Source organism: Nipponia nippon, unplaced genomic scaffold (assembly GCF_047370975.1).
Source record: "Nipponia nippon isolate SJK-2023a ecotype South Korea unplaced genomic scaffold, ASM4737097v1 scaffold_4, whole genome shotgun sequence".
NCBI classification, from domain to species: domain Eukaryota; kingdom Metazoa; phylum Chordata; class Aves; order Pelecaniformes; family Threskiornithidae; genus Nipponia; species Nipponia nippon.
The window spans coordinates 63,059,566-63,084,844 of record NW_028262358.1 but is presented as its reverse complement, the minus strand read 5'-3'; the positions used below and the strand labels follow the sequence as shown (position 1 = coordinate 63,084,844).

The following is a 25,279-nucleotide window of genomic DNA, read 5'->3' as shown; positions in this document are numbered from 1 at the left end:
GTTCCCTCTGGTAGAGTATGTCAAAGTACTCCCAGCCATCAGTCTGTCAGGTCTGCTCGGATGTTTTGGAAGACAGCGTGCTCTGAATGGGAATGTAACAATAGCAGGCTGATTTTTCAGCAGCCAGCACTGATAACTCTGATAAACAGTCTTCTTGAGGTAAGACGTGACGCATATCAGAGGTTCCTTCCTTAGACGCCAAGGTTATTCGTCATGTAATTGGATATTGTTGGAGAAAACCATAATTATCCCAGATTTAAAGGCATAAGGCCATCTAGTTGATAATATGTGGTCAAAGATAATCATTCGCTGATGAATCCACTTTAATCTTTCCTATTCATTTACTTTTAAGAGATGTGACCTAACCAGGTCTTACTTAAACAAAGCTGTGACTTACTGGCTTCATTATTATTGTTAAATTATAGACCTGGCACTCTTGGAATTTCATTGCTATGGTAGGGTAAAACTTAGACTTTCCTAATTCAGAAGTCCAGGAACTTATCAGCTGACAAAAGTGAGGAACATGTACATCCCCCAGCAGATGTGGAGGTCTAGTTCTAGTTCCAGCCAGCAGAGAGCAGCTGTAGTGAATACGTGCTATTGCCATCAAGTTCTGCCTACATATTGGCCTATTTCACCCTACAAGTGCAATAAAAATTCCAGCTGATGTACAGGTGGGGTCCATCGTTAACTGTGTGTGAACTGGCTGCTTTCAGCTGACCCTGGGCTGCCCAAATGATGGGAAGCCTCACAAGACGTAGGCAGTCTGCTACTCCTGTCCTCACCTACCTCTTGTCCCTGCTTCTGCTCTCTGGCTGCTCAGCCGTCCCTCTGCTGAAATTGTGTTAGAGCTGGGTCCCAGCAGTCCTAATTGTCCCCTTGGAACTGTAGTGGGAGTTTTTATCATATCACCCATTGACTGACCCAGGAGATTCCAGGAAGTAGCTGGCTTGGCTGCCCCAGTGTGCTGAGGCCATTAGTCATCCGGTGGGCTATCTCCTGCTTCCAGGAAGTCAAGGACTATCACATCACAACAGGTTTTAGCTCCTGCCCCCAGGGAAACAAACACATGAAAGCTCACAAAGTTATACCAAACAAAGTAATTCCTCTGGCTCGGGCCAGCTGCAGATCCCAGCAGCCTTCTCCCTCGCATCCCCTGGCAGCAGAAAACTGATATACCTCTTCTCCTTCGATGCTTTGCTCAATCATGTGATAGGAAGTCAGATTCCCTACCACGCTCGCTCTCTCTTTCATATGCTAACGCACACTTTTGTGTTTCTCATTATAAACATCCGCAAACCATCCACGTAAGCATTACAAAACCTTCATTGTATACAAATCCTACAAATCCTATATGCTACCTTTAAAGACAGATTTTTTGTTTGAACAGCCTCTTGGTTGCTCATTTGCTTTTTCAAATTCCTAGCACAGCAACCATACATTACAATACTTTCTTCCCTAAAAGCTGCACAAATAAATGAGGCTTTGGCTTTTCTCCAGATATTTTCCCATTGTTAACAGGAATATCTGTTTTTAGACCCTTTCCCGTTTTTCCGTAAAGGTAGCCTTATCTTCTTGATCCATCAGTAACAGTTCGTTACTGATGTGGAACTCGGGCTCTTTGAGGTAGCCTTTCCTGTCATTACTGTTTCTGTCATTAATTGTCCCCTGAAACTTGAGCTATCTAAATGGGATTTGATGTAATTCCTTACGCTTATATAGGGAAAAAAAATTCTACCAGAGTTCTTTGGAGGTATTTAATTTTGTTGTCTCATCATTATAGAGTAGCTGTTAATGTTTTTAAGCTCTTTTCCCATCTCAGGCTGCATATGGAAATAGATAACCCTGGCTGAAGCTCTAGATTGTTTTTGGTGAGTGAAGTGGGAAAAAGTTTGTAAGAGACTGGTACTGAGCCAAAATATCAAGACTCATATAGATCCTAGGCTTGTTTAGTCATGTTTTATGCATAGATCAAACATATTTTCATGCATAATTTTTCGTGCATAGATCCAACATATTTAATAAATTTACAAAAGACTTTATGGAACTTTATCATAAATAAATCTCCTAGTTCTGAAGCCTTTGACTATAGTCTCTTACTCCATTAAATTACTGCTTAAGAAGGAGTTTCATCTTGGAAAAGGAAAGAAGGCAAGAGGCAATAAGTAATAGAAAGGCGTTGGAAGAAGTAGCCGAAGAGTAAAAATGAGGGATCTCAGCTCTAAGCAAGGAATTTATATTGTACAATACCGAGAGTGGTAAATTCTCTTCACAGATAGCACATAGCATTGCCAGGGGAGCAGCGTGCTTTCTCCTTACCTCTTTTGTACCTTTATATGTCCACAATAAGAATGTTTATATCTGAGGCTTCCCGACAGTCAACAGAAAGACACAGGCATTTTGAGAGCTCTTTTCAGCTCACAGTATAGCAATGTAAATACTTCACATTAATCAAATGAGCTGTTTCTGTTGGTTAACTAGAAGGGACCCAAGGATGACTAGCTCAAGAGTTTCCTCCTGTGTGAGGAGGAATAACAATAAGAGAGGTTAATAAGACTTTGAAAGGCCTCACATGTATGAAGAATCAGACACCCATGACACTTACCACTTGTCTGCTCAAAACCTTCTGATGCCCTTCTATGGAGGAGTCATGTTTAAAAACAGCCAGTTCTGATTACAGAATAATTAGGGAAATTTTAAAACACTTGATTGCAACTGGTGTCCAATCTTTATTTTTTAAAAATTATCACAGGTAATTTAGCCAGAGGTGTAGAGAGGGAGTTGCACATTGCCTGATATTTATGGTTTTAATTCTCAATGTCCCACATGTGCATGTGTGGGAGTGGGTTTGTTTGCCTTGTCTTTCTATGTCTGTACACATACCTACTCCACATACATGAGCATTAGTGGGAGCGGATGTTTTCTAGAAACCATACAATGCTCATTGTACAGTACTAAGCAAATGCAAGGTACTATATTGTGTACGTAAAAGGCAGTTTACATGGTATAATAGAGAAAAATCACTAAATTGGACATGCTCTGTGAATGCAGATAATGTTCCATGACATGGGATTAATTAACCAAGAAACATGATACCACATACTTAAAAAGGAAATTTGGCTCTTTAAGGAACAATGATACCTTTTCCTCAGCTATCTTTTCCATCATAACTTAAAACCTCAGGCTATGCTTTTATGATACCAACGTGCAACATATTAAAAAGATATCCCTCTTAGTCAGATGATACTTACTCGTTATTTCCTGAAAATCAATTCATTTTGGATGCTTCTAACTGAATTGTCTGGAATCAGGACACCCAGATCAGCAGCCCTCTTAGAAACCTGCCACTTCAAGGCTTTAAAATCTACTGATTCATAACAAAAAGGGATTTAATACATTTAAATGTTTTTTAGTGTGCCACAATTGGAGTTTTATGTAAATTCTTAGCAAAATTTAACAACAAAATGAACCAAGTATCTTCTGTAATGTGGAAAATAGCATATGTGAAAGAAATGCATGGAAATTACTTACAGATATTCAGAAAGACAACTTTCCAAATTCTATTACTGCACATCAGTTCTGCTCAGGAACGAGACACCGTTACTTTCAAGTGGGACAGGAAGGTCTTCTTCCCACCCAAGGCCACATACAGCTGGAGCACAAAAATCACACACAGGAATTCTGCCTCCCTGTCTTATTGTTTCACAGCTCTTCATACAGTTTAGCTCATGTTGAAAAGCATTTAAGTGCTAGCTCCTCTCAGAGACGCACATCTCTTCCCTTATGACGCAGAGCAAACTGGCTTGCCTCAACATCAACAGTACTTTTTCAGTATTTAGGCGGGAAGGCAAGGATCTGTTGCAGCTGATTTCAGTGCTGCAGCATGCAGTGCTGGCAACAGGCCAGGCAGGGCAATTTCTGAGCATGTCTCGCTTCCAGAGCATCTGAGACTCCAGCCGGGCCCACGGCTTTGCCCAACATGGGCCAGGCTGCAAGTGTGGGCTGTGGCTGCCAGCTGTAACCATTCAGTTGATCCATCAGTTGCGGCGGGGCTGAAATAAAAGACGAGTTAGGTAAGCACTCTTCCCTGTGTTAAATTAAGGGAAATTACTTGTCCCAAACAATATAGGGGATAAAGTAACTGAGGCATTTGTTACTTGTGGCTATGAAAGATGATTCTTAAAATTGGTCTTTATCCCACTTTTCTGACCAAAATATTGCTTTGCCCACAACGCTATTCTAAATTTTTCCTCATAATATATTCAAGTTACATAGATACAAATAGCATTTATATCCAACCCTTTTCAGTAGTGTTCAGACTTCAGCTATGGGTGAAGAGCAGAACTTATAGCTATTACCATAGTTTGCAACTGTCCCCTCGCCTAATAATCCAGATATTATTGGCAAGACAACGCAAATAATAAAAGAAAAAAACATGTTCAAATGTGGATGGACAAAAAAATATCTTTTAAATACTTCTTCAGAATAAAAGCAACTACAGATGCAAGACACTTTTTGTCAATAATAAGTGGACTGGACAATAAGATAGCTGGACATATCTAACATCTCTTGAACACTGCACCTGCTGAGGACTTCAGGTGCTTCAAGTACTCCATCCTTGCCCACACCTGGCCCAGGGGAAGGCTGCTCACATGTCCTGCAAACCAAGACGCTCAGGCCTGGAGGTTAGCTGGGGAGACAGCACTTTGCAAGGTCATGCAGGGCTGCCAGTGCTACCTGGCATGACTCATAGGCGTTGCAAAGTGATGAACTCCTACTCGACTCCCTGAAAAAAACACCACCATTTCTGAACCTGGCTAAGAGTGTTACATTTCAACATGTATTTGTTATTTGTACTGTCTTGCCAATTGCACTTGAACCCTGAGGGTGACCAGATAGCTATAAATCTTGATAGTCCAGAATAACTATGTTTGAGACAGATCCTTAGAAATACACGTAAGTATCTAAGAAGAGGTATAAGGCCTCTGTTACTACACTGTGCTAGAGGTTCATGATTCCTAACATTTATGTTTTCTTTCCACCTTTGAAGAAAGGTAACACTATTCCCATATAAGCCATAAGAAAACAGTTAAAGCTATACAATGTGGCAGGTATAAGACAGGACAAGCCACTTAGTTCTGGTTTCCTAATCAACCAACATTATCCAGTGCAGCACGGTGCTTTTGCAGTTTACATCCCTGGACTTCTTCCTAGAGAAATCCGGGGGCAAGAGAGAAGGAGAAGTAGGCTCCAGATCTCATCCCAGCCCTGAGTTGTCTCGCATCACCAACTCTGGAACCAGGAGGAACTCCTGAATTTAGGTAGCTTAGATATAGCCAAAGTGATTAAAACTAATTTCTTAGTATCACACAGGCAATGTGATAGACCAGGGAGCTGAACTCGTATCTGCTCGGAAAAGAAGCACATTACTTTTTAAGAGTATGTGTAATGTGTCCCAGATCTTTTGGATACTCTTGAGCTGACATCTGTAGAGATGTAAGACCATTACAAAAGCACAGCTCATTTTCCTTTATTTTCCCATAAGGACTGTATAAAGGAGAGTGGAAGGGAGAGAATACCATTAATACAGTGAAACCCCATAAATAAGAAGAGATATTGTGAAAACTGCTGAAAACAAGACTGCTTTGGTTATTCTCTGAAGTTATGAATATTCATACTAACACACTACCATTGCTGTTTTCTCAAGCTTCAAAGTCTGAATTTGCAAAATCTCTACTTTTCAAATAATACTGCTGATATGTTTAAGTAGGTAACAGGCAAACCTCAAAAGCTTTGGTGAGTCCATTTTATTAGAAAATAGATAAATAAATAAAATTCTGAATGTTTGTTTCAATTTATCTCAGCATCTTGGAATTGAGACAGAAAACCAAAGATCAGAATTTTCTCATGAGATTCTCCTCCCTGGCAACAACTGAAGGGTAGCACTTTCCACAAAGTTCTCATCCTTCCACTCCTGTCTCAGCAGAAACTAAGGCACACAGCTGACTCCAATATTTATTTATTTAGAAAGCAATGGAACATTTTGAACCTCAAAACAAAAAGAAGAGAAGTTTGGTTGTTTGGATTTCTGCCAAAGATGTGATGAATTCTACTAAACAATTGTTAAACAGCAATTGTTATAATTTAGGGCATTTGGTCTGTGCCAAATGCTATTCCACTGTGCATTATTGTAATTTAAGGTGCAAGCAGCCTACCCAAATATCAGCACAAATCTTGGCTGGTTAAATTATCTAGCTGATTTCCCATGACGACTCCTTGAGTCGAAGGGAAGACACAGACTCTGTGATACAGTAATTCAGAGTAGAAGGCTAATATGGATACTTTGAATTGTACCCTTGGTGACTGTCCCATTCTCTATTTAAGTTAGTGGCCAAGTTGGGTATCTAAAGTCAGCATTGTAAAAGTCTCCCTGTTTCTTACACTGACCTTTGAATGATAATTAGGACCTATCAGTATAACATCTAGTGAAACAAGACTCTGACCACACAGACATCTGTTACCAAATTGATCTAATTCAAACTGATTTGTACTCCCGTATACACACTGAGGTATATTGGCATTTAGTAATAAAGGAAAAAAATAATTAGGAGAGTTATATTTGGCTTTATGCTGCAGGGAAATGATAAAAATAACCTAAAATTGATATACATATTAAATAAAACTTCTATTTGCCTTTAAGATTTAAATATGTAGTCTACGAAGTCAGTATTTTTCATCTTATCTAGACCAATTATCACCCACTTAATAAATGTCTGTTCCTTCCATTATCTTTTTTATAAAATAAAAATAATTAACTGTAGTAAACAGCTACCAATCGCTGAATGCATATAGTTCTCTTTTACCATTCGTTCCCTCCTGTTTATCTCTCCACAGTTTAACATTGCTTCAACAGGGAACTTTCTGCCAGTTCCTCTTACCACAGTACATCATGTCCCATCAGTCCGAACCACAGGAAAGGGCAAAAATTGTAGAGTTTATAAGGCTGGTTTTTTACCACTGTTGGTTCAAAGATATTTCAAAGTGCTTAAGAGATGCTATCAGGTCTTTCTATTTCTTCTGTGCCCCACACAAGACACCTGAAAGACATTGAGCTCTTTACTCAAATGCATCCTCATTCTTGCATTCACATTGTCCAGTGCTTGCTCTTGCTTCCACACACTTTCAGATAGAAAAAGCTCAATAAGATAGCTACAGCAAGCTGAAATTTTTTCAGTGGAATAATTTTGCCTCAAAAAAGGCAGTCTTATTTTTTTTTTCTGAAAAAATTACTTTTATTAACATTTTTTCAATGAAGGAAAGTTGCTTCTCATTCTTCATTTTGTTATGAAAACAACCAGAATTACATTCTGACCTTTTCTGGTAATTTTCCCTCGTTATTGTTTTGTTAATTTATTTAGACTTTAATATTCTAACACGTTTATTCAAATGTTATTCAAATACCAGGTTAAATGTTATTCAAATATCAGGTTATAGGACCTGTTATTCTAATGCAATGTTTTGAAGTTATCTCAACATAATACTTGCTACATCAGAATGAAAAAGATATTTTCTCAGAAGCAACTTACTGCAAATTTTTAAATTCTGCCTGACGGACATTTGGGTTTAACTTCTAATTTCTAATAAAAATGAAGTCTGACATTTTCATAAAACAAATTCTGCTTTCCAACTTGCTACTGTGAACATTATTTTTATTATATTAGCAATTGTACTCTGAACTAAGGAACCGTGTCTTTTAAAAGAAAATAGTAAGGAACCAGCAGGCAGTCCTTGATGAGTGTGCACTTCTGTTTATGCTGTGACTAGAAAAGGAAGTTTATGTTCATGCAAAAATGAGACTTAAATAAGTATTTCCTATTGGACTTATACAAGCACATGCAATGGCATAGTTGGAAACCTGAGATTTAGCCATTAAAAAAACAGCTGATGTAGATGGCAAATGTCAGCAAAGGAGATGCAGTTCATTTTCCAATTCATTGGCATAGGAAACTAGTGGTTTAATAGGGTGATAGGCCAACTGATGTTTGATTTTTTTTCCACACAGTCACACAATCTGGTAAAAGTTACATCACTTCCTTGCACACTAGCCCCGCTAAATTGTTTCCTGTGCCAATGTTCCAGCTGAAGTTGGAAATATTGGAGGATTTCTTTCCCTTTCTGAAAAGCCAAAGTTAATGGTGGCTGAAACCAGCTTCATCTGGTATTACTTGAACATTGATATTACACTTTAAAAATAACAGCAAAAACTATGTAATGGGCTTCATTGAAGTGCATAAGTTGCTCCTGATAAAAATAACAGAAACCATTTTACTTATTTAGTATATGCATAATATTCCATTAAAAACAAGCCAGCATTAGCAAGAAGATGGACTAGACCATTATTTAGACCTTTTGTTTAAACTCTGGTTTTAGGACACAGCAACAAACACTCTGTAACATCTCCACTTTTCAAAGCCCTCAGGATCATGAACAGAGCTCTATGGAAAGTGAACGCAGAACTGGGGAGCACAGCTGTCCCTGGCAGTTCAGTGCTCCCTTGAGCACTGAAATTTTCTTTCCTTTGCTAAGAGAGACACACAGCAATCTCCCTCAGTCGGCTTCTCCGAGCATGATCAGTACTTTGCAGACTTCAAAAAAAGGATGACACTTTGCCAAGCCTGTGTTTATAGAGAGAAGATGGTGCCTGTCATTCTAAGGATCTGAGCTCAGTTTCTGAATTAAGCATCTTCAGACTGCCACTGCAGGTGGCAGAAAATGTTGGTGGGAGCAATCACTCTTATGTTTAGCTCTCTCTCTTGTCCCACCCAAAGGTGGCTGAAAAGGAGGAGGGGTTGTTGTTGTTTCTAGAGGAACTCTGTCAGCAGAAGGCAAGCTAAGGAGAATAACCCAAATGTCTTAAAATGGTGAGAATAAGTAACTGATGATGTCTTGTAATTGACTTGGCATATAATATTGCAGACCTCAGAAAAATAGATCAAGCATAGGCAAATATAGTCCCTGGGCTGGAAAGTGCTGAACAGATAGTGAAAGGGAGACAGAAATTTTGTCCTGACTATCCCGCCTGAAAACTTCTGAAATCACATTGCTACTGATGGAAAGAGGTGTTTATGGATGTGAATACCATGACCAAAGCTCACATTTTGATGTGTGGCTAAGGTCTGGGAAAAAAACTGTGTACAGGACAGTATTTGCATGACCATCTTATCAAAATAATCTGAATGCTTTCCTCTTTTACTAAGCTTTTGATCAATTAGAGTTGTTGTTTTTTTTAAGTCTTACAAGTACTGTGTATCTAAATGAATATTGCTATCATAAGAACTGTGCAGATCCCTGCAAAATGATGTGTGTTTGCCTGTATTGGGAAAAAAAAAAAAATCATAACAGATATCTTAGGAAACATTGGAAAACATTTATGGTTTTACATATGGTCAGGATATCTTGGAAAGCATACTGCAGCTGGAACTGCATTACTGAGAGCAGCCTGGCCAAATAAGCCTGAGAGAAATAGCTTTTACAGAAAGCCTTCCCTCCATCTGCAGATCTAGCGGATGCCTTTAACCAGTTATAGATAGCTTTTCCTCCTAGGCTATCTACTCGGAGTTTTTTTCTTTCTGCAGCATTATCATCAAGACTACATTTCGAGTGGAAGCTGTAGTGAAGAAAAAGAACCGACATGTGTTTGCGTGATTATCAATGGGGCTTGATAGCATGGTAATAAAATGCCAGCGCAGGGGTGACAGCAGAGCTCCAAAGCTGCTGACACTGGTGGAGCTACATTTACACAAATGCATTTGTAAGAAATGCAAAGAGCTTGATTACAGTAAATATGGCCTGATTTTGCAGTCATGAGAAACTAGGTCAGAGGGAGCTTAGTTTATCACTAGGATGTTTGTGCATCGTTAGACCTTTCCCACGACTTCCCAGCTGTACCTCCTGTCCATCCCCGCAGCAAACTGCACTCGCTGCTGTCATGCAAGACACAAAGAGGGAAATGAAGCTGTAGCACTTGTGTGAGAGGGCAAAAATAACCCCAACTTTGGGGTATGCACATCATTGGAAAGCTGATGTGCCGGCAGAATAAAGACAGACAAAGTATGATTACAGCATAAGCATAAATGTAGAAATGGTACTCGAGTACCATAAATATTTCATCTGAAATACACATCCGTATTTGTTCCGCTATAATTTAGTGGCCTAGGTATCGAGCTTATTTAGTCACTGCTAGTAACAACTGCACCATCAGAATGTACACAGCATCAGGCAAAATCCAATTCAGTTGTATTACTTTACTCTTGCATTGCAAATAATAGGAATATATTTGCACAGGTCTGCAGAAGGCCTACCCTTAACCTATGCCATCCTAATGCTCATTATAGGGTCCAAATGGGATTACGCACAGAGATAAATTCACCATTAAAGTCACTGGACAAAACCTGAAGAATAACAAGGAGTAGATACTCTGCAATACCCATACGAGTGGTGTTCCCCAGAGCTCAGTACTGGGGCCAGTCCTGTTCAATATCTTCACTGATGATCTGGATGAGGGGATCGAGTGCACCCTCAGTAAGTTTGCAGATGACACCAAGTTGCGTGGAAGTGTCGATCTGCTGGAGGATAGGAAGGCCCTGCAGAGGGACCTGGACAGGCTGGACCGATGGGCCAGGGCCAACTGCATAAGGCTCAACAAGGCCAAGTGCTGGGTCCTGCACTTGGGTCACAACAACCCCATGCAACGCTACAGGCTTGGGGAGGAGTGGCTGGAGAGCTGCCTGGCTGAAAAGGACCTGGGGGAGTTGGTTGACAGTTGCCTGAACATGAGCCAGCAGTGTGCTCAGGTGGCCAAGAGGGCCAATGGCATCCTGGCCTGTATCAAGAATAATGTGGCCAGCAGGACCAGGGAGGTGATAGTGCCCCTGTACTCGGCACTGGTGAGGCCGCACCTCGAGTACCGTGTTCAGTTTTGGGCCCCTCACTACAAGAAGGACATTGAGGCGCTGGAGCGTGTCCAGAGGAGGGCAACGAAGTTGGTGAAGGGTCTGGAGCACAAGTCTTATGAGGAGCGGCTGAGGGAACTGGGGTTGTTTAGCCTGGAGAAGAGGAGGCTCAGGGGAGACGTTATGGCACTCTACAACTGCCTGAAAGGAGGTTGTAGCGAGGTGGGGGTCGGCCTCTTCTCCCTAGTAACGAGTGATAGGAGAAGAGGAAATGGCCTCAAGCTGCGCCAGGGGAGGTTTAGGTTAGACATTAGGAAAAACTTCTTCACCGAGAGGGTAGTCAGGCATTGGAACAGGCTGCCCAGGGAAGTGGTTGAGTCTCCATCCCTGGAGGTATTTAAAGAACGGATAGATATGGTGCTCGAGGACATGGTATAGATGGACTTGGCAGTGATAGGTTGACGGTTGGACTCAATGATCTTAAGGGTCTTTTCCAACCTTGACGATTCTATGATTGATTCTATGATTCTATGATATGTGCAGCCATCAAATACCTAACAAGTTTTAAAAGTTAAGAAATACATATTAATTTTATTTTAAATAGTGCTTCTTTTCCCAGTCAAATATTATTTCCTCTCCATTTTGAAAGCTAAAAAGAAAAATCAAGTTATCAGATCTTGTGATATCTAATTTACAAGTGAAGGAGCAAGCCCTATTATTCCTCTATATTTATCATGATATTTATGTCCCATTTATTCTTACTGTACTAGGCTTTCTTTGACAAAAATTTAAACTAGATATCACTTAATCCAGATTTTTTGGCTACTCACTTTATTTTTATAATTTCAAAAGACAGGAAAAGACAAAATCATAGTTGCGAGTCTTTTCCATATACCGTAAGGGGCAAGGACACCATAGACTATACAGCCACTAATGCCATCTCATTAAGGTTATAGGTAAAAGAAGAAACATTTCAAATGTGGCACATCTCTCATCTTTCAAACTGCTGCCATAATTTTTAGATACTTATGTCCCAACTGAGAAAATACGTATGCACACGCTCAGCTTTAAAGACGGCAGTAATACGTTTGAATTCACTGAGACTATCCAGTTACTTAATATTAGTTATATATTTAAGGGATATGCATGTCTCATCTGGTTAGTCCCTTTTTCTACTCAGTCTTTTTTTACCTGTTCACAAAAAGGGATCCTGCAGGATGCTGCAGTTATTCTTGTCGTAGGATTATTACATAAAGATGATGACTAGCATTTCCACTGTCTCGTATAATAGGTTATTATTTTCTGCCTACCTGATTTCTACCTACATTTTCAATTAGATGCAGTGTTCTTAACCTCCCACTCCATTACCCTAGTTCATTATTAAGCATCTGTTGCAAAACAGTTGCAATGATCACTGTGTAACAGCTGCCTTTTGGGATGGCAATGAGTTTTCTTAAATCTCTTGACTTTACCTTGGCTCAGGTAAATCTCACTTGTATGTAAGAATTGAGGGAGGATATTAGCTAATGGAGTCTCTCAGACACATTGTGCAACACAGTTAAATATAGTGCTGGCAATTCCCTTCTTCTCCTTCAGCTTATCATTATTATTTTCTTATTATGGTTTATTAAGGTGAGATGACTCTATTACCTGTTATTTCCTTTACAGCCACATAGAATTTCACCGTGTACTGTGGCAGATTTTAAGCATCAGACTCAGTATGCTGAACTTTTAATTTTCCAAAGCAGGCAATGGAAAAATTACACAACCTCACTGTTTCCAATTAGTTATGGACTTCTGTTTATTCCTTTACCACAAGCATTTTTGTTTAGTTAGTAGTACAAATTGTTAATCATAAAAATGTGCTATCTCACATATGCGAAGAATGAAAAAGGAATTGGCTCCTTGCCCTACAGAACTCAAGCAATCCTCACTCCTCTGTTTCCAGAACCTTTTTCCAAGGAGTCTGATTGACTGACGACAACAACCAAAAGATTACTGTGAACTCATAGAACACCCCTGCCTGTCTTCAACATTTCCCAGTAGGTGAGGCTCTCCAGGAGTGATGCTGTGTGCAGCTCAGGCAATACCAAATAGTGCATCCTACCGTTCTCTTAGAAATTCATTTCACTACTCTTGACAGTGAGATGGTAGCAGATAAAAAAAAATCTCCTACTATGTACCTTGAGTATGCATCAAAAAAAAGTTAGTAAATTGTTGAGAATTCGTAGTGAAAATATTAAAATAACTTCAGGGTTGGGAGAAAAGTTCTGAGACAGAGTTTATAGAATTTAGTATGTCCAATCTAGAGCAAACACATAGTAACTGTCCCCAAATAAATACAAAATTATTCATATTTAATAAAGGAATGGCAATGATAGAGATAACTAAGGGTAATTGTTCTTATTAGTAAGAATGAAATTAAAAATAATAGACATCTGGAATGAGACAAATGTGGGGCAAAGAATAAGAAAATTACACTAAGATTTTTAAAGCAATGAAAGAAACCTTCAGGAGGTCATTAGAAAAATTCTTGCAAGCTCTGCATAACTCTGCCTGCTTATGTTTCTTCTGTCATATTCTCCAAGCCTCTTAGGCACTCTGTTCCCTTGTCCCTTCTAAAAGTTACTCACTCCCATTCTTGTTTTCTCTGTTGTTCCATTTGGGCTGTCCTGAAAATGTGCAGCACCTTTTTTTTTTTTTACTTTATGTGTAAGGACTGTGCCCCAGCATTTGCAATCTTCTCTTTTATCTTAAACTCACATCACACCCCTGAAGCCTTCTAAAACTTGATCCCAGTGACGGTGTCATCACTTGGTTCTGACCCGAGGCAACAGCCTAGCCTATTGTCTCTGCATGACTCTGCGACCCCTAGGACAGAGGCAAAGGCATACTTTTCGTAAATGACTACTGATTTAAGATGATTCCGCTAGTAAGTACCGTCTAAAGACACGTGCTTTACACTTTCTAAAAATCAGTATCTGATAGTCTTTGAAACTAGTCTCTACATTTGGAGTGCTTAATGTTTGCTAATCACTTTAAAAATTTGGTAGTCTTTTTCCAATTATTTTTTTAATAACGTACTGTATAAATAGACAATATCAAATCTTTTCAGGCGTCTGTTTGGGAACGTACTCTTAGTAAGTTGTGACACCATGCAGCGGTGTGGGTTAGCTGAAAGAATAGACAAAGTTTCCAATAGTAACGAATCTGCCACTCTACTAATTTATGAGCCATTTTTTGGCTCAAACATTGGCTATCAGATATAAGTGAGAGGAATAATAGACTATAACTTCTTCTTTACAATGCTCTGTTAATACAGAAAGGCAAAGACGCCTGTACTCTAAGGAAGCTGTCAGCAACGTTGCAGGCTGGAGGTCCCAGGATCACTTACAGTACTGGCAAGCAGGAGGTCATTGCTGAGGAATGGAGCTTGGGGAGGGCAGCACAAGGAAAAGGTTGGGGGGGGTGGAGGGGGAGAATCAAGGATCTTTCTTCACCATTCTTTTTTTACAGCTTTTGTGTGTCTGGACTGATTTGTTGTGGGAGAGCTGCTGGAGACAGTATATTTGGCACAGGACAGGGTAGCTCAAAGCCAAAAGGATGGTGCTATTGCCAGTTTAAACCATGGCTTTTCTTTTTTTTTTTTTTTTCTCTTTCCCCCTCCCTCCTTTTTCTTTGAAGGAAGGAAAAAGAAAGAAGGGGAAGAAAGGGACTTGCAATGAAAACCAGAGCAGTGGGTTAACGAGGGCCCTGCAGGCTTCAGTAGACTGGAAAGACACACGAGGCACTTCCTCTACCATCTGGCGTGCAACTCTGCTGCTGCTGCTCTTAGTACACAACTTTGGAGTGAATAAGCAAACAAGTAAAACTTTTTAAGAGACACCAATTATGAAACACCAGCTATTAATCTGTCAGCTTACTCCCTTCGCTTTTCTCCCACCCCAGTATTCTTTGCTCAAGTCTTCTCCAGTTCTCATGTCTACCTGTGAAAATACGCACTGCCTTGTCAGGTTTTCAGATCTGACTCCGTTTGTCTTTTCATTGGCATTCCTTCTCAGGATGAATGAGGGCCAGAGCTAATACATTTATACTTCTCTTGTAATCACTTAAGCTTCTTTGACTCGGAGTCAGAGAGAAATGCAGTTGTTAGCAATAAAGCCATCCCCCTCTGTTGAAAGACTTCCTTCAAGTCTGGCTGGAAGTGAGAAGGCAAAAGAGAAGATTTAGGTGAGCCAAGCTTGCTCAAGGACTGTTTAAAAAGCAGTCACGAATGACTGGGTACGTTGCTGTGTAGGAGTATGTTATGTTTTAATTCTGATGGCTTTTCTCAAGTGCAATGAGAAGCATTATGTTGAGGTCACATCTTCAGGTTGGGTAAATCATCACGGCAAAACTGAAGTCAGAGAACTTGCAAAATCTGAGCATTTTGTCTCTTAGAAGTCTCTGAGAGTGATCCTACAGCTGATTTTTGATGCTGAAAATCTCATAACCAAACATATATCTTCCAGGCTTTCCTGTGAACATCTCTTATCTGGCTCCATTCTTATAACAAAAAAGACAAAAGGAAAGTCAATCAGTAATAAACAAAATCTTGGATGAATTAAGGATAAGTAATCACTGAACTGTAGTACAACTGTGAAGCACAAGTTCAGTAAAAATAAGACATATTAATTTACAGACATTTCCATTAATGCCGGGCAACATTTTTTACACTATTTTTTTCATTTGTAACCGCTGATCCTTAAACTGGCCAGAAAACAGGAAAAAAAAGAAACTCCAGACTATCTAAAGCAGTTGCTTTCATTTGACACTGATTTTCCCAGAAAAAAGTACATACTATTAGATTTATTACATAGCTTCTTGAAACACTAAAACTGTAACAACAACAAATCACAGTTTCAGTTTGTTTTTTGACTGCCCTCCTGCTTTGCACCTGTAGAACTGTAAGGGAAAACAAATACAACAATTAATGCTTCGATTCTGACTGCCTGATCCTGTCCACAAGGCAGGTACATACTCAAGCGTTGGCACAAAACTCTTCACAGCTGTAAGGATATAAAAAGGTAGCGTAGATTTTGAAAACTCAGAAGATTGCTATTGCTGCTATCAAGAGCTTTGGTGGCTAAGTTCTGTTCAGATGTTCATCTAAAAATTGGGCTGGACATCTGTGAATCTATTCTCTTCCAAGCTACCTGGTGCATTTTGCATCCAGTGTAGCTGGAGGTGCCATGAGGACAGCCTTTCTTTCACACCAGTGGCGCTTCTCCTCTTTGCCCAACGGGGAGCAGGAAGCGCAGAGGGAAACAGAGGAAAAACAAGAACGGAAAAAAGAAGTTACTGCAACTCCTTGTAGCTCAGAACCAAAAGGAAGTAGCTGGGGTGTAAGGCTTAACTCGCCCAGTAGGCAAGTCTTCGTCTTCTAAGTCTTTTGGACTTCAGTTGCCTAGTATATCCCTCTCTAACAGGAACAGCATCGCTTTAAAAAGTAATTGCACGACACGCACTAAGATGAAAAACCTAAAATATCACAAGAAGCCATATGAACTTAAAAACAATAAAATTTGCCTTTTCACAAAATTATAACCATACATTGTATGAATGTGTTAATGCTTGTGGTACTGTACTGCACATCACCTATTTGTTTTCTTTGTTCTTAACCCCTTTGTTCCAAGAGTCAGGAAATCCTGATGCTAAGGACTCTGCAAAATAACAGTCCAACAACAATAGTATACTACTTTGGAAGCACTTCACGATTTTCAAGACAGAGCCACCTGAAAGTGTAGCATGCTAATAGCATGGCACTACAGCCTGCAGTCAAAACGGGGCTAGCTTTTGACAAGCATTAGGGTCATCAGTTTGAGGTGGGAACATTAAGGTAAGCATGGCAGAGGATCCTAGGACAGGGGAACCACCACGCTGCCCCTGCCAATGTTGGCATGAAGAGGAAAAGCTTGTGCACCCTTTTTTCTACATGTAAGGGTGTTTGTTAACTTTCAGTCCGTTCTCTTGGCTCCTCTTCCTCTGTGAAGGAAGATCCTGCTTGTTTGACAGTTTATTTTTCCATCTGGAGAAAAGGCAGAACATTGAATGCAACTTGAATGTAATGAATGTATTAACTATGCCTGCTAGAAAATATTATAATACCTCCAGGGATGGGGACTCAACCACTTCCCTGGGCAGCCTGCTCCAGTGCCCGACTACCCTTTCGGTGAAGAAGTTTTTCCTAATGTCCAACCTAAACCTCTGCTGGTGCAACTTGAGGCCATTTCCTCTCATCCTATCGCTTGTTACTAGGGAGAAGAGATCGACCCCCACCTCGCTACAACCTCCTTTCAGGTAGTTGTAGAGAGCAATAAAGTCCCAAATAATGCCCACTAAAATCCTATTAAATAAGTCTTCTGCAATTTTACCGAAAACTGAGTGCTGGTGCAGGAGCCCGCGCTCCACCCCTCTGCTGTACACTCTGGAAACTAAGGGCTAAAGGACACACCAGAACCAACAGCAGGCTAAAAGGGATATATTGTGTAAAGGCAACAGAAAAATTCTGACAAGCGCAAGGCGCCTCCCGGTCAGGGATCCCAGGGATGGGACGGGTGCTGCTGCTGCGGGGCCCGGCCAAAGGCAGCGAGGAGGCTCGGGGAAGCGCTGGCCACCTCCCTTCGGCATGAGGCAGCACTGCCCGGGAGGCTTTGCCTTGTTTTTAACGATTAGCGACGGGTAATTGTCTTCTCGTTGGAGTCTGAGAGCGATCGCTGCCACCGGGCAGTGTCCCAACGTAACCCGTTCAGGTGGAGCTTTGCAGCCAAAGCGGTGAGGACGCAGAGCAGACCCCGCGCCCTCCCCAAAACCGTACTTTCAGCAACTGGTTCCTCTCCGACCCGTCAGGCGCCGGCACCCTCGCCGCCCTCCTCCACGCTCATTTGGGTGCTTTCCCTCGGGTTGGCGTCCGAAAGCGGAGCAGGCGGGGGCACCGCACGCCGCCGGCGGACTCCTGCCCCGCTCCCGGCCCTCGCAGCGAGCGGCGGGCCGTGAATCACCGCCCTTCCTCCCGGCCGAAGGGCAGCCGAGGTTACCGCGGGGTTTGACTAAGAGGCCAAAACCCCCAGCGGCTCCGTAGCCAGCCCGGCGAGGGCGAGGAGGAAGGCGGGGGGGGTGGGGGTGGGGGCTCCCCCACGGCATCACGGCGCGGATAAAGTCAAAACGCCTCCTCCCTTCCCTCCTCCTTAGTGCACAGAGGGGCGTGAGGGGCGGCTCTGCTCGCCCAGCCCCGCTGCCCCGACCGCCGCTGCCGGGCCGCCCCAGCCCCCGCCGCCGCCGGCAGCAGCAGCCCGAGCCCCCGCCCCCGCCCCCGGGGCTCGGCGCTGCGCCGCGCCGGCATGAGCGGCGGCTCCGCGCCTGCCCGCCAGCCGCTTCGCCCCGGCTGCCGGCGCCTGGCGGCGGGCTGAGGGCGCGCAGAGGGCGGGCGGCGAGCGCGGCGGCCGGAGCCCGGCGCTGCTTCCTTCCGCGCCCGCAGCGCGGGGCCGGGCCGGGCCGGGGCCGGGGCCGGGGCCGGGGCCGGGGCCGGGGCGCGCCCCCTGCGCGGGGCAGCGGCGGTGGGCGGCCGGGCGCCCCCGCCCCGCTCTGGATGCCCATCGCGGCTGCTCGGGCCGGGGGGTGGCTGCGGCTCCCCGGCGCGGGGCGCGGGGCAGGATGCCGGTGCTGGAGCGCTTCTTCCCCGCGGCAGAGCCGGGCAGGCGGAGGAGGACGGGGGAAGAGCCGATGCCCTTTCCCATGGGCAGCCTGCCCGGTTATCAGCAGGGGACCCTGGCCTGGGACTTGCCCGAGATGATCAAGATGGTAAAGCTCGTTTGGAAATCCAAGGGGGAGCTCCGCGGGGCGAAGCACAGAGCAGTTCTGGAGAGCGAGGATGCCCTGGGCGGTTCGGCAGGTAGGTTTCCCCTGCCCCGCTGCTCGGGGGAGCCGGGGGTAAACGCGGCTGGGGGCCGGGGCTGGCGGGGAGCCGCGGCCGGAGCCGGCTCGTCCCGTCGTGGGGCAGAGCCGCTGGGGCCCGGGGCTGCTGCCGCCGGAGCGGGGCGCGGTGGAAGGCGCGGGGCCGGGGAGCGCTGCCCGACGGGCGCCCGGGTTTAAAAACGTGCTTTTGGCGGCTCTCGCCCTCTCCCCCCCCCGGACGCACACGCACACGCGCACACACACGCACACACACGCACAGAGCCACGCACACGCATCGCGGAGTTTGTGCCGGCTCTGGAAGCCAGGTCGATTTGCTGATGGCACTCTCCCGTGCAATCTGTTGCCCGCTTTTATAAGCGGGGGGGGGATAAAAGCTCAGCTGAGAACTAGAGCAAGTAGCTCCGCGGCGTTGAGGCTGCCCTCAGCCAGGGCAGCCGGGCTTGGTGCCGGCGCGGGGGAGCCTCTCCCCGGCCCGCAGGGAGCTCCGCAGCGACGGCCCCGCCGCCAAGGTGACGGGAGGCGGCGATGCGGGGCCGGGGCGGCGGCGGGGGGCCCCGGCCCTGCCGGGCAGCTCGGCCGCTGCGGGAGCGGGGGTGGCCGCGGCCCCCCCAGCGCCGAGGGCTTCCCCGGTTGTTCTCGGCGTGGGTTTCTAAGCGCACGGCCTCTCCTCTTAGGCCGCCAAACTTCACCCTCATCTTTGAGCATGCTTGGCTCATTTCACATGATCTTCCCGTGCTTCCCATCTGCAAAGCAGCACGACACCCTTAGGACTTGTGTGGTGTTAGCTACCAGTATTAAAAACTTGAGACCCGTTCTTGGACTAGCACTGCCCCATCCCACTACTTTCTCTTTGAATGCGGTATATTACTGGCTAAAGAGCACATGCGTTTTTATTAACTGTATAAATCTTGCATGTCAGTTTTTGTCCTAACTCACTTAACAGTCATGGAGCCATATGGCACCATATCAAATGCTTTATTGAAGTCCAGGTTAGACTTCTTGCATTTTCATGGTGTAGAAATGAGTTGTTGTGTTAGCACGGTACTTCCTAGTTCTGATTAGTTGATACCGCATCTTATCCCATGCTCCACATCGCTTATGGTTCAAAACCTCTTGCCTTCTCTTGGGAGGCAACCTCTTGCCTCCCTCAAAACCTCTTGACTTCTGTTGAGGTCAGGCTCATAGGCCTACGATTGTCTCAGTATCAGTTGATAATTTTTTTATTCTCCTGTCATCATACTACCGTGACTTAATAGACTTACTGAAACTGTGTGGATCGTTCCTTCAGAACTCTGGATTATCTCATCTCTGCAACCTGGTCACTGAACCCTTCCGGTGCATTCAGTCTTCAAAGATTATGCCTTCATCTTCCTCTGCTGTACCCTTTATCGGGACCTATAATTTACAGTATTTTGTACCAGAATAATTTGATTTCTTATGTAGCATAACCTCATTGCAGGTATTTCAAAATGCATGAGTGTGTATGTATGTATGTATTCTCTGTGTGTAACTGTATATATAAACTTGAATAGTAACTAAGTATGTGTGTATCACTTTTGGATGCTCACCAAGGTTGGCTGGTTGGTCACCCTATGTCCATTATTTCAGATGTTTGCAGTTAAACTAAGAAATGCATGGTTCGCTTCTGTTTTGAAAAGGGGAAGATAAGTTCTCAGGTTCCGAGGAAAATGTACAACCTGCCACCCCACACTTTGGGAGCCACTTCAGTTTAAAAGAATAATGAGTAAGAGTGTTGTGGATAAAGAAAGGGGAGGTCAAATTGCTCTTTAAGACTTGGAGCAAATCACTGGGAATGTACCGTAGCCAACCAGGGAGATTGAGGTTGGTGTGGTGAATGGTGAATGTTCAGCGATGGACCCTAATCAGACAGAACTTAAGAAATGCTGCATTGGTTACACCTCATGTATGAGTAATAGTGGTTTTTCAGTATGCTTGTGTTATATCTGGTGAAATTAGTTTCATTAGGTAACAAATGAGATTCGCCTTCAGATTCCTGGAGGCAACTAAAACTGTGCATGAATGTACAGAGACAGATTAGTCCACTAGCAGGATATGAGTAACTTGCATTTACTCAAGTGGCTATTACTCGTATCCTGTGAAGGGACAGTCCTCTGTGTGGTGCCAGATGCTATTTCATAAGCTCAGTTGACTTGCACCGGTACAGATCAGAGCAGAAGATGATTCTAACTCTCAACACTTTAAATGCGAATCATCAGACAGTTTGAGTGAACCAGACCTGGGTTGCTGGTTTTTCTTCCTCAGCAACAGTCATCCTGGTAGTTTTCCCTCTTGTGGTTTCATTTTAGTCACTTTAAGTACATTGGAGTATGTGGGAAAACCAGTAAATGCTGAAATCTAGTATACTTAAATAAGTGCAAAATCAAAGAATGCAGAAATGGGAAGAAAAGATAATCGTTTGGAAGGATCAGTAGTATGAGGTACTTTGGTACTATGAGGTAGTATTTGGTAGTATGAGGTACTGTGGTGTTTTTTACACGTTTGGCTCCTTTAAGAAAAAACCCTATATAACTTACATCTTATAAAAAGGCAGTACTTCAATAGGAAATCAGGTTTTCTTCAGGTGAAGCTAAAGCAAATAACTTCTGCTCAAGGTACTGCTAGCTAGGCAAATAAGGGTTGGTTGTTCAGTAGTAGAGTTCACAGCACTTTCCACATCAAGGGCTTTTTCATTTAAATTTGTAAGTGTTCATGTGATAACTCATGTTCTGTTATCCCATCCTCATCAAACTACTTTGCTTGCAGTAGAAGAGGAGGAAATAGATATGGATTCTGGAAGGAAACTGTCAGGATTTCTGCCTTGCTTGATCTTGTTAATAGAGATATAGCTAAGCAAATTCCCTTGTCCTAGCCTGAGTGATTGCACTCGGCTTTGGGCTGGCTTTCTAGAAGGGAACAACCCTCTTAACCATAGGTAGTGAGGGGGAAGGAGAGCTATATCTGGACATGATGTCAGTTCTGTGGATGGCAACGTCTTGGGGATCCATATAGCTGTAATTCATACCGCATTCCTCTTTCCTGAGGTAGAAGTAGAGAGCTGCTACGGAGCAAAGCTGTCTATGTGTCCTGGGCTCTCAAATAAAAGAGCTATATCTGGGTCTTTCATCTTCTTGTTCAGTACTGAGAATAAGCTACTCAATCTCTCCACAAAAAAGTGTTTGCAATACATCGTGCAGCATATAGTTGGGATGAACGAAGAACCCAGATCTCACAGAGGCTGCCTGCCTGGGGTTTCTAGTGATTTTGTTTTCCTTCCAAAGCAGTAAAATTCACATCTTGAGCCCTCTCTTATTGCTGCAGTGCTTTTTAAAGTTAGTATCACTTAAGACTGCGGACCTTTCTCCTGCTCCTGGCCTGCTGTTGCTTAGTAACTCTTTTTTTTTCCCTGTTTCAATGCCTGACCAAATCAGCACAAAACTGTGGTTTGGTGAAGACTCTCTCGGCTGTGCCAGAAGCCATTTCACATACTCAAACTGGCCATGTGATAGTAAAAAAGTGCAATAATGGAACAGAATTAATTTGAAAAGCATTGGGTGGGAAATGGGTATAATTCAGTGTCATTCCTTACAGCCTTTCTAATAGATTATTCGCAAGCCAATTCTTTTTACTTGAATAAAATAACAGCATGTGTTGATATTATTACAATTGAATTATTCAAATAATTCTTAACTGAAACCATGTTGATCTCTAGGAGGGAACTCTGTTCTGTTTATGACCCTAACTTTCTCTCCTGGAGTTCAGCAGCAGCTTTGCAGATTAAACAAACCTGATGGGGGAACGGGTGTAGGTCTGCCTCCAAGAGTCTCCCTTGTGAGCATTAGCAACCTCTTAAGTTTACAGTGATCATCCCAGATAACTCCAGTGACACTTTCTGTACTGTTTGAGTCTTGCAGACACGCAAGACTTTCAGAGAAGGTGCAGTAGTACTTAGAATTATTAAGGTCCTTTGAGACACTGATCTCTGTGGGTTTTTTGAAATAACTCTGAATGTTTTTTTCCACCTATCTCTTTCTATCTGTAGATGTTTTCTCAGAAGTGTAGGTTCTGATTCATGCATGCATCACGCTCATTGTTAACTGATGAGTCCCTTTGCCATGAGGAGGGAAAACAAGCAGTACCACACATCACTCCTATCACAGTTTGCTGCTGGGAAAATTTCCCCCAGTTATTGGTATGTCCATTTACTTCTCCCTTCAACCAACTGCCTCCTTTCCAACTCAGCAATTTATTCAGACTTCTTGCCGTCATCCAAACTGACCTTGCTCTTTTGAACCTTACAGCTGCGTGCCGAGCAATCTTCTGGTATACCTGTTAGAGAGGTCAGCGTTAAATCATCTGTGTGCTTCTTCAGTGGTTGCTTGAAGGTGTTCCCTAAAGTTATTCACAAGACCTCCCAAAACCACAGTTCTTCCATGATATCCAAGGAAACATGCCTTCTACTTCATTTTCTGTCGCGATGAACAGCTTTTATCATGCTGTGCAGTAGCTTTGCTGAGCATGTTAAAATAAATTTCATCCTTCCCCTTCCCATCATTACTTACAGAATCACAGAATGATTTGGGTCAGAAGGGACCTTTAAAGATCATCTAGTCCAACCACCCTGCCGCAGGCAGGAAATCCTTTCACTAGATGAGGTTGATCAAAGCCCCATCCAGCCTGACCTTGAACACTTCCAGTGATGGGGCATCCACAACTTCTCTGGGCAACCTGTTCTGGTGTGTACTTGCTGAATCATATTAAGTTGTGACGTCTTGAAACTCATGCATGCTTTTGTAGTCCCACTGCAATAATTAATAATCATAAAATGCTTAAACTCTGAATCTGTGAGTTACTGAGAACCAAACGGGGGTTTGACTAACAGCTTAGAAAGCTGGTCATTTTGTGTAGTTGATGTTGAACATGTAGGTGCCACAGCTGTAGATCCCAGCAATAATAAAACACAGGAAGTATCAAATGGCATTGTCTTTAGCATCTGACCAGATGTGGCAACCTTGATTGCTCTCTGACTGGTGTGTCGAAAGTCCAGCCCCTGAGAATAGGAAATACGCTCTTCTGTATTCTTGTGAAGAGCTGGTTAAACCAGTGGGACTGTGTGTGATGGTCTCATTAAGAACAGTGAAATTAGATTGTATGCAGTACCACTTCTATAGTGTGTCTATGTAGACCAAGTGATAAAAGGCTTAGAAATTCAGACCACATCTGTAGGTAGTGCTGTTCGAACATAACTCTCCAGCTTACTGGCTGAACACAAGTTAGTAATACATGTGATTTGGAGTTATTTTTTTCTGAAATACTTTACTAATTAGAGAATTGGCCTCAAAGAGCAAAAAAATCATTTTGAGACATTAAATCATGGTCACTGTTAGAATTCTGGTCCTTTTTTAGCACCTAACTCTTTAGAAGTATTTGAAAAATGTAGTGTAGAATGAGAAGTTGAACTGATACTAAAAGTCTTTGAATGTGTCAAAATGGACTGATGTGTTTGTCAAACAAACTCTCTGTTTATTTTGGGGGTGAAAATTTTCAAACTCTACCTTTAAGTGTTTAACCACTCTCTTCTACATCATTCTTATGTTAATTTTCCATTGTGGATTTGTTAGGGTTTTGGGATATTTGGAAATAAGAGGTAGACCAGGGATGAACATTAGAGAATAAACTATCTGAAAATCTCAACAATTTCTGAATGGTCTTTCAGTTCAGCCTTGCTGGCACATTTTTTGTTTGCTTTATTGTGAATGTTGGAAAACAAAATTTGTTTGCAGAAATACTTGGAGAAGCTCTTCCAGCAGCTGTTCAACTATGCACAGACACAACAGAAAGAAAAAGATTACAATATGGAGTTAAGACTTCAGGATAAAGTTAGCAGATAAAATGTAATTGCCCAGGTTGGGGGTCAGCCAGCATGCAGAAGGTAAGGCTGCTGGTGTGCTAGAAAAGTGACTGAGGTTTTATTGATATGTCGACTCACAGACAAATCAACAGTCTGCTAAAAACTATAAGCACAAATGGAGCAAATTCTGGTGAGTTGTTATAAAATGGTGGCGAGATCTGTTGCTTTCAGTGAAGCTCTTCTAAATATCAGGAGCCAAAGATGTGGCTTTATGTATAAAAATAGTGTTTCTAAAGGAAAAGCTACTGCACTGTAATACAAACAGGCTTTTGATGGGGGTTTTTTTGTATGCTTGTTTGTTTCATTAAGGTTAAAGCTGATAGTTTTATCTTTGGTAAATTGACTCTTAAGTGCTTTATACTCTGTGAAGAATTAAACTGATAAACAGCCACCAATAGAAAGCAGTAGTGGTATTGGCCATGCCTGCCTAGCGGTGATAATTTTC

General features: G+C 42.8%; 1 protein-coding gene across 5 annotated transcripts in view; it reads left to right on the top strand.

Moving 5' to 3' along the window:
• The window catches only part of PDE7B (phosphodiesterase 7B), a 179,964-nt gene that overhangs the window by 74,995 nt on the left and 79,690 nt on the right, over positions 1-25,279 (top strand). For 2 of the 5 annotated variants that reach the window (XM_087774703.1, XM_087774702.1), the window contains exon 1: positions 18,522-18,882. The exons of the other annotated variants lie outside the window; for them this stretch is intronic. In XM_087774703.1, the coding sequence (XP_087630829.1) occupies positions 18,645-18,882 (238 nt within the window). In that variant the 5' untranslated portion in view covers positions 18,522-18,644. Of the gene's footprint in view, positions 1-18,521; positions 18,883-25,279 lie in introns of those variants that run through there. 5 annotated transcript variants of the gene reach the window in all.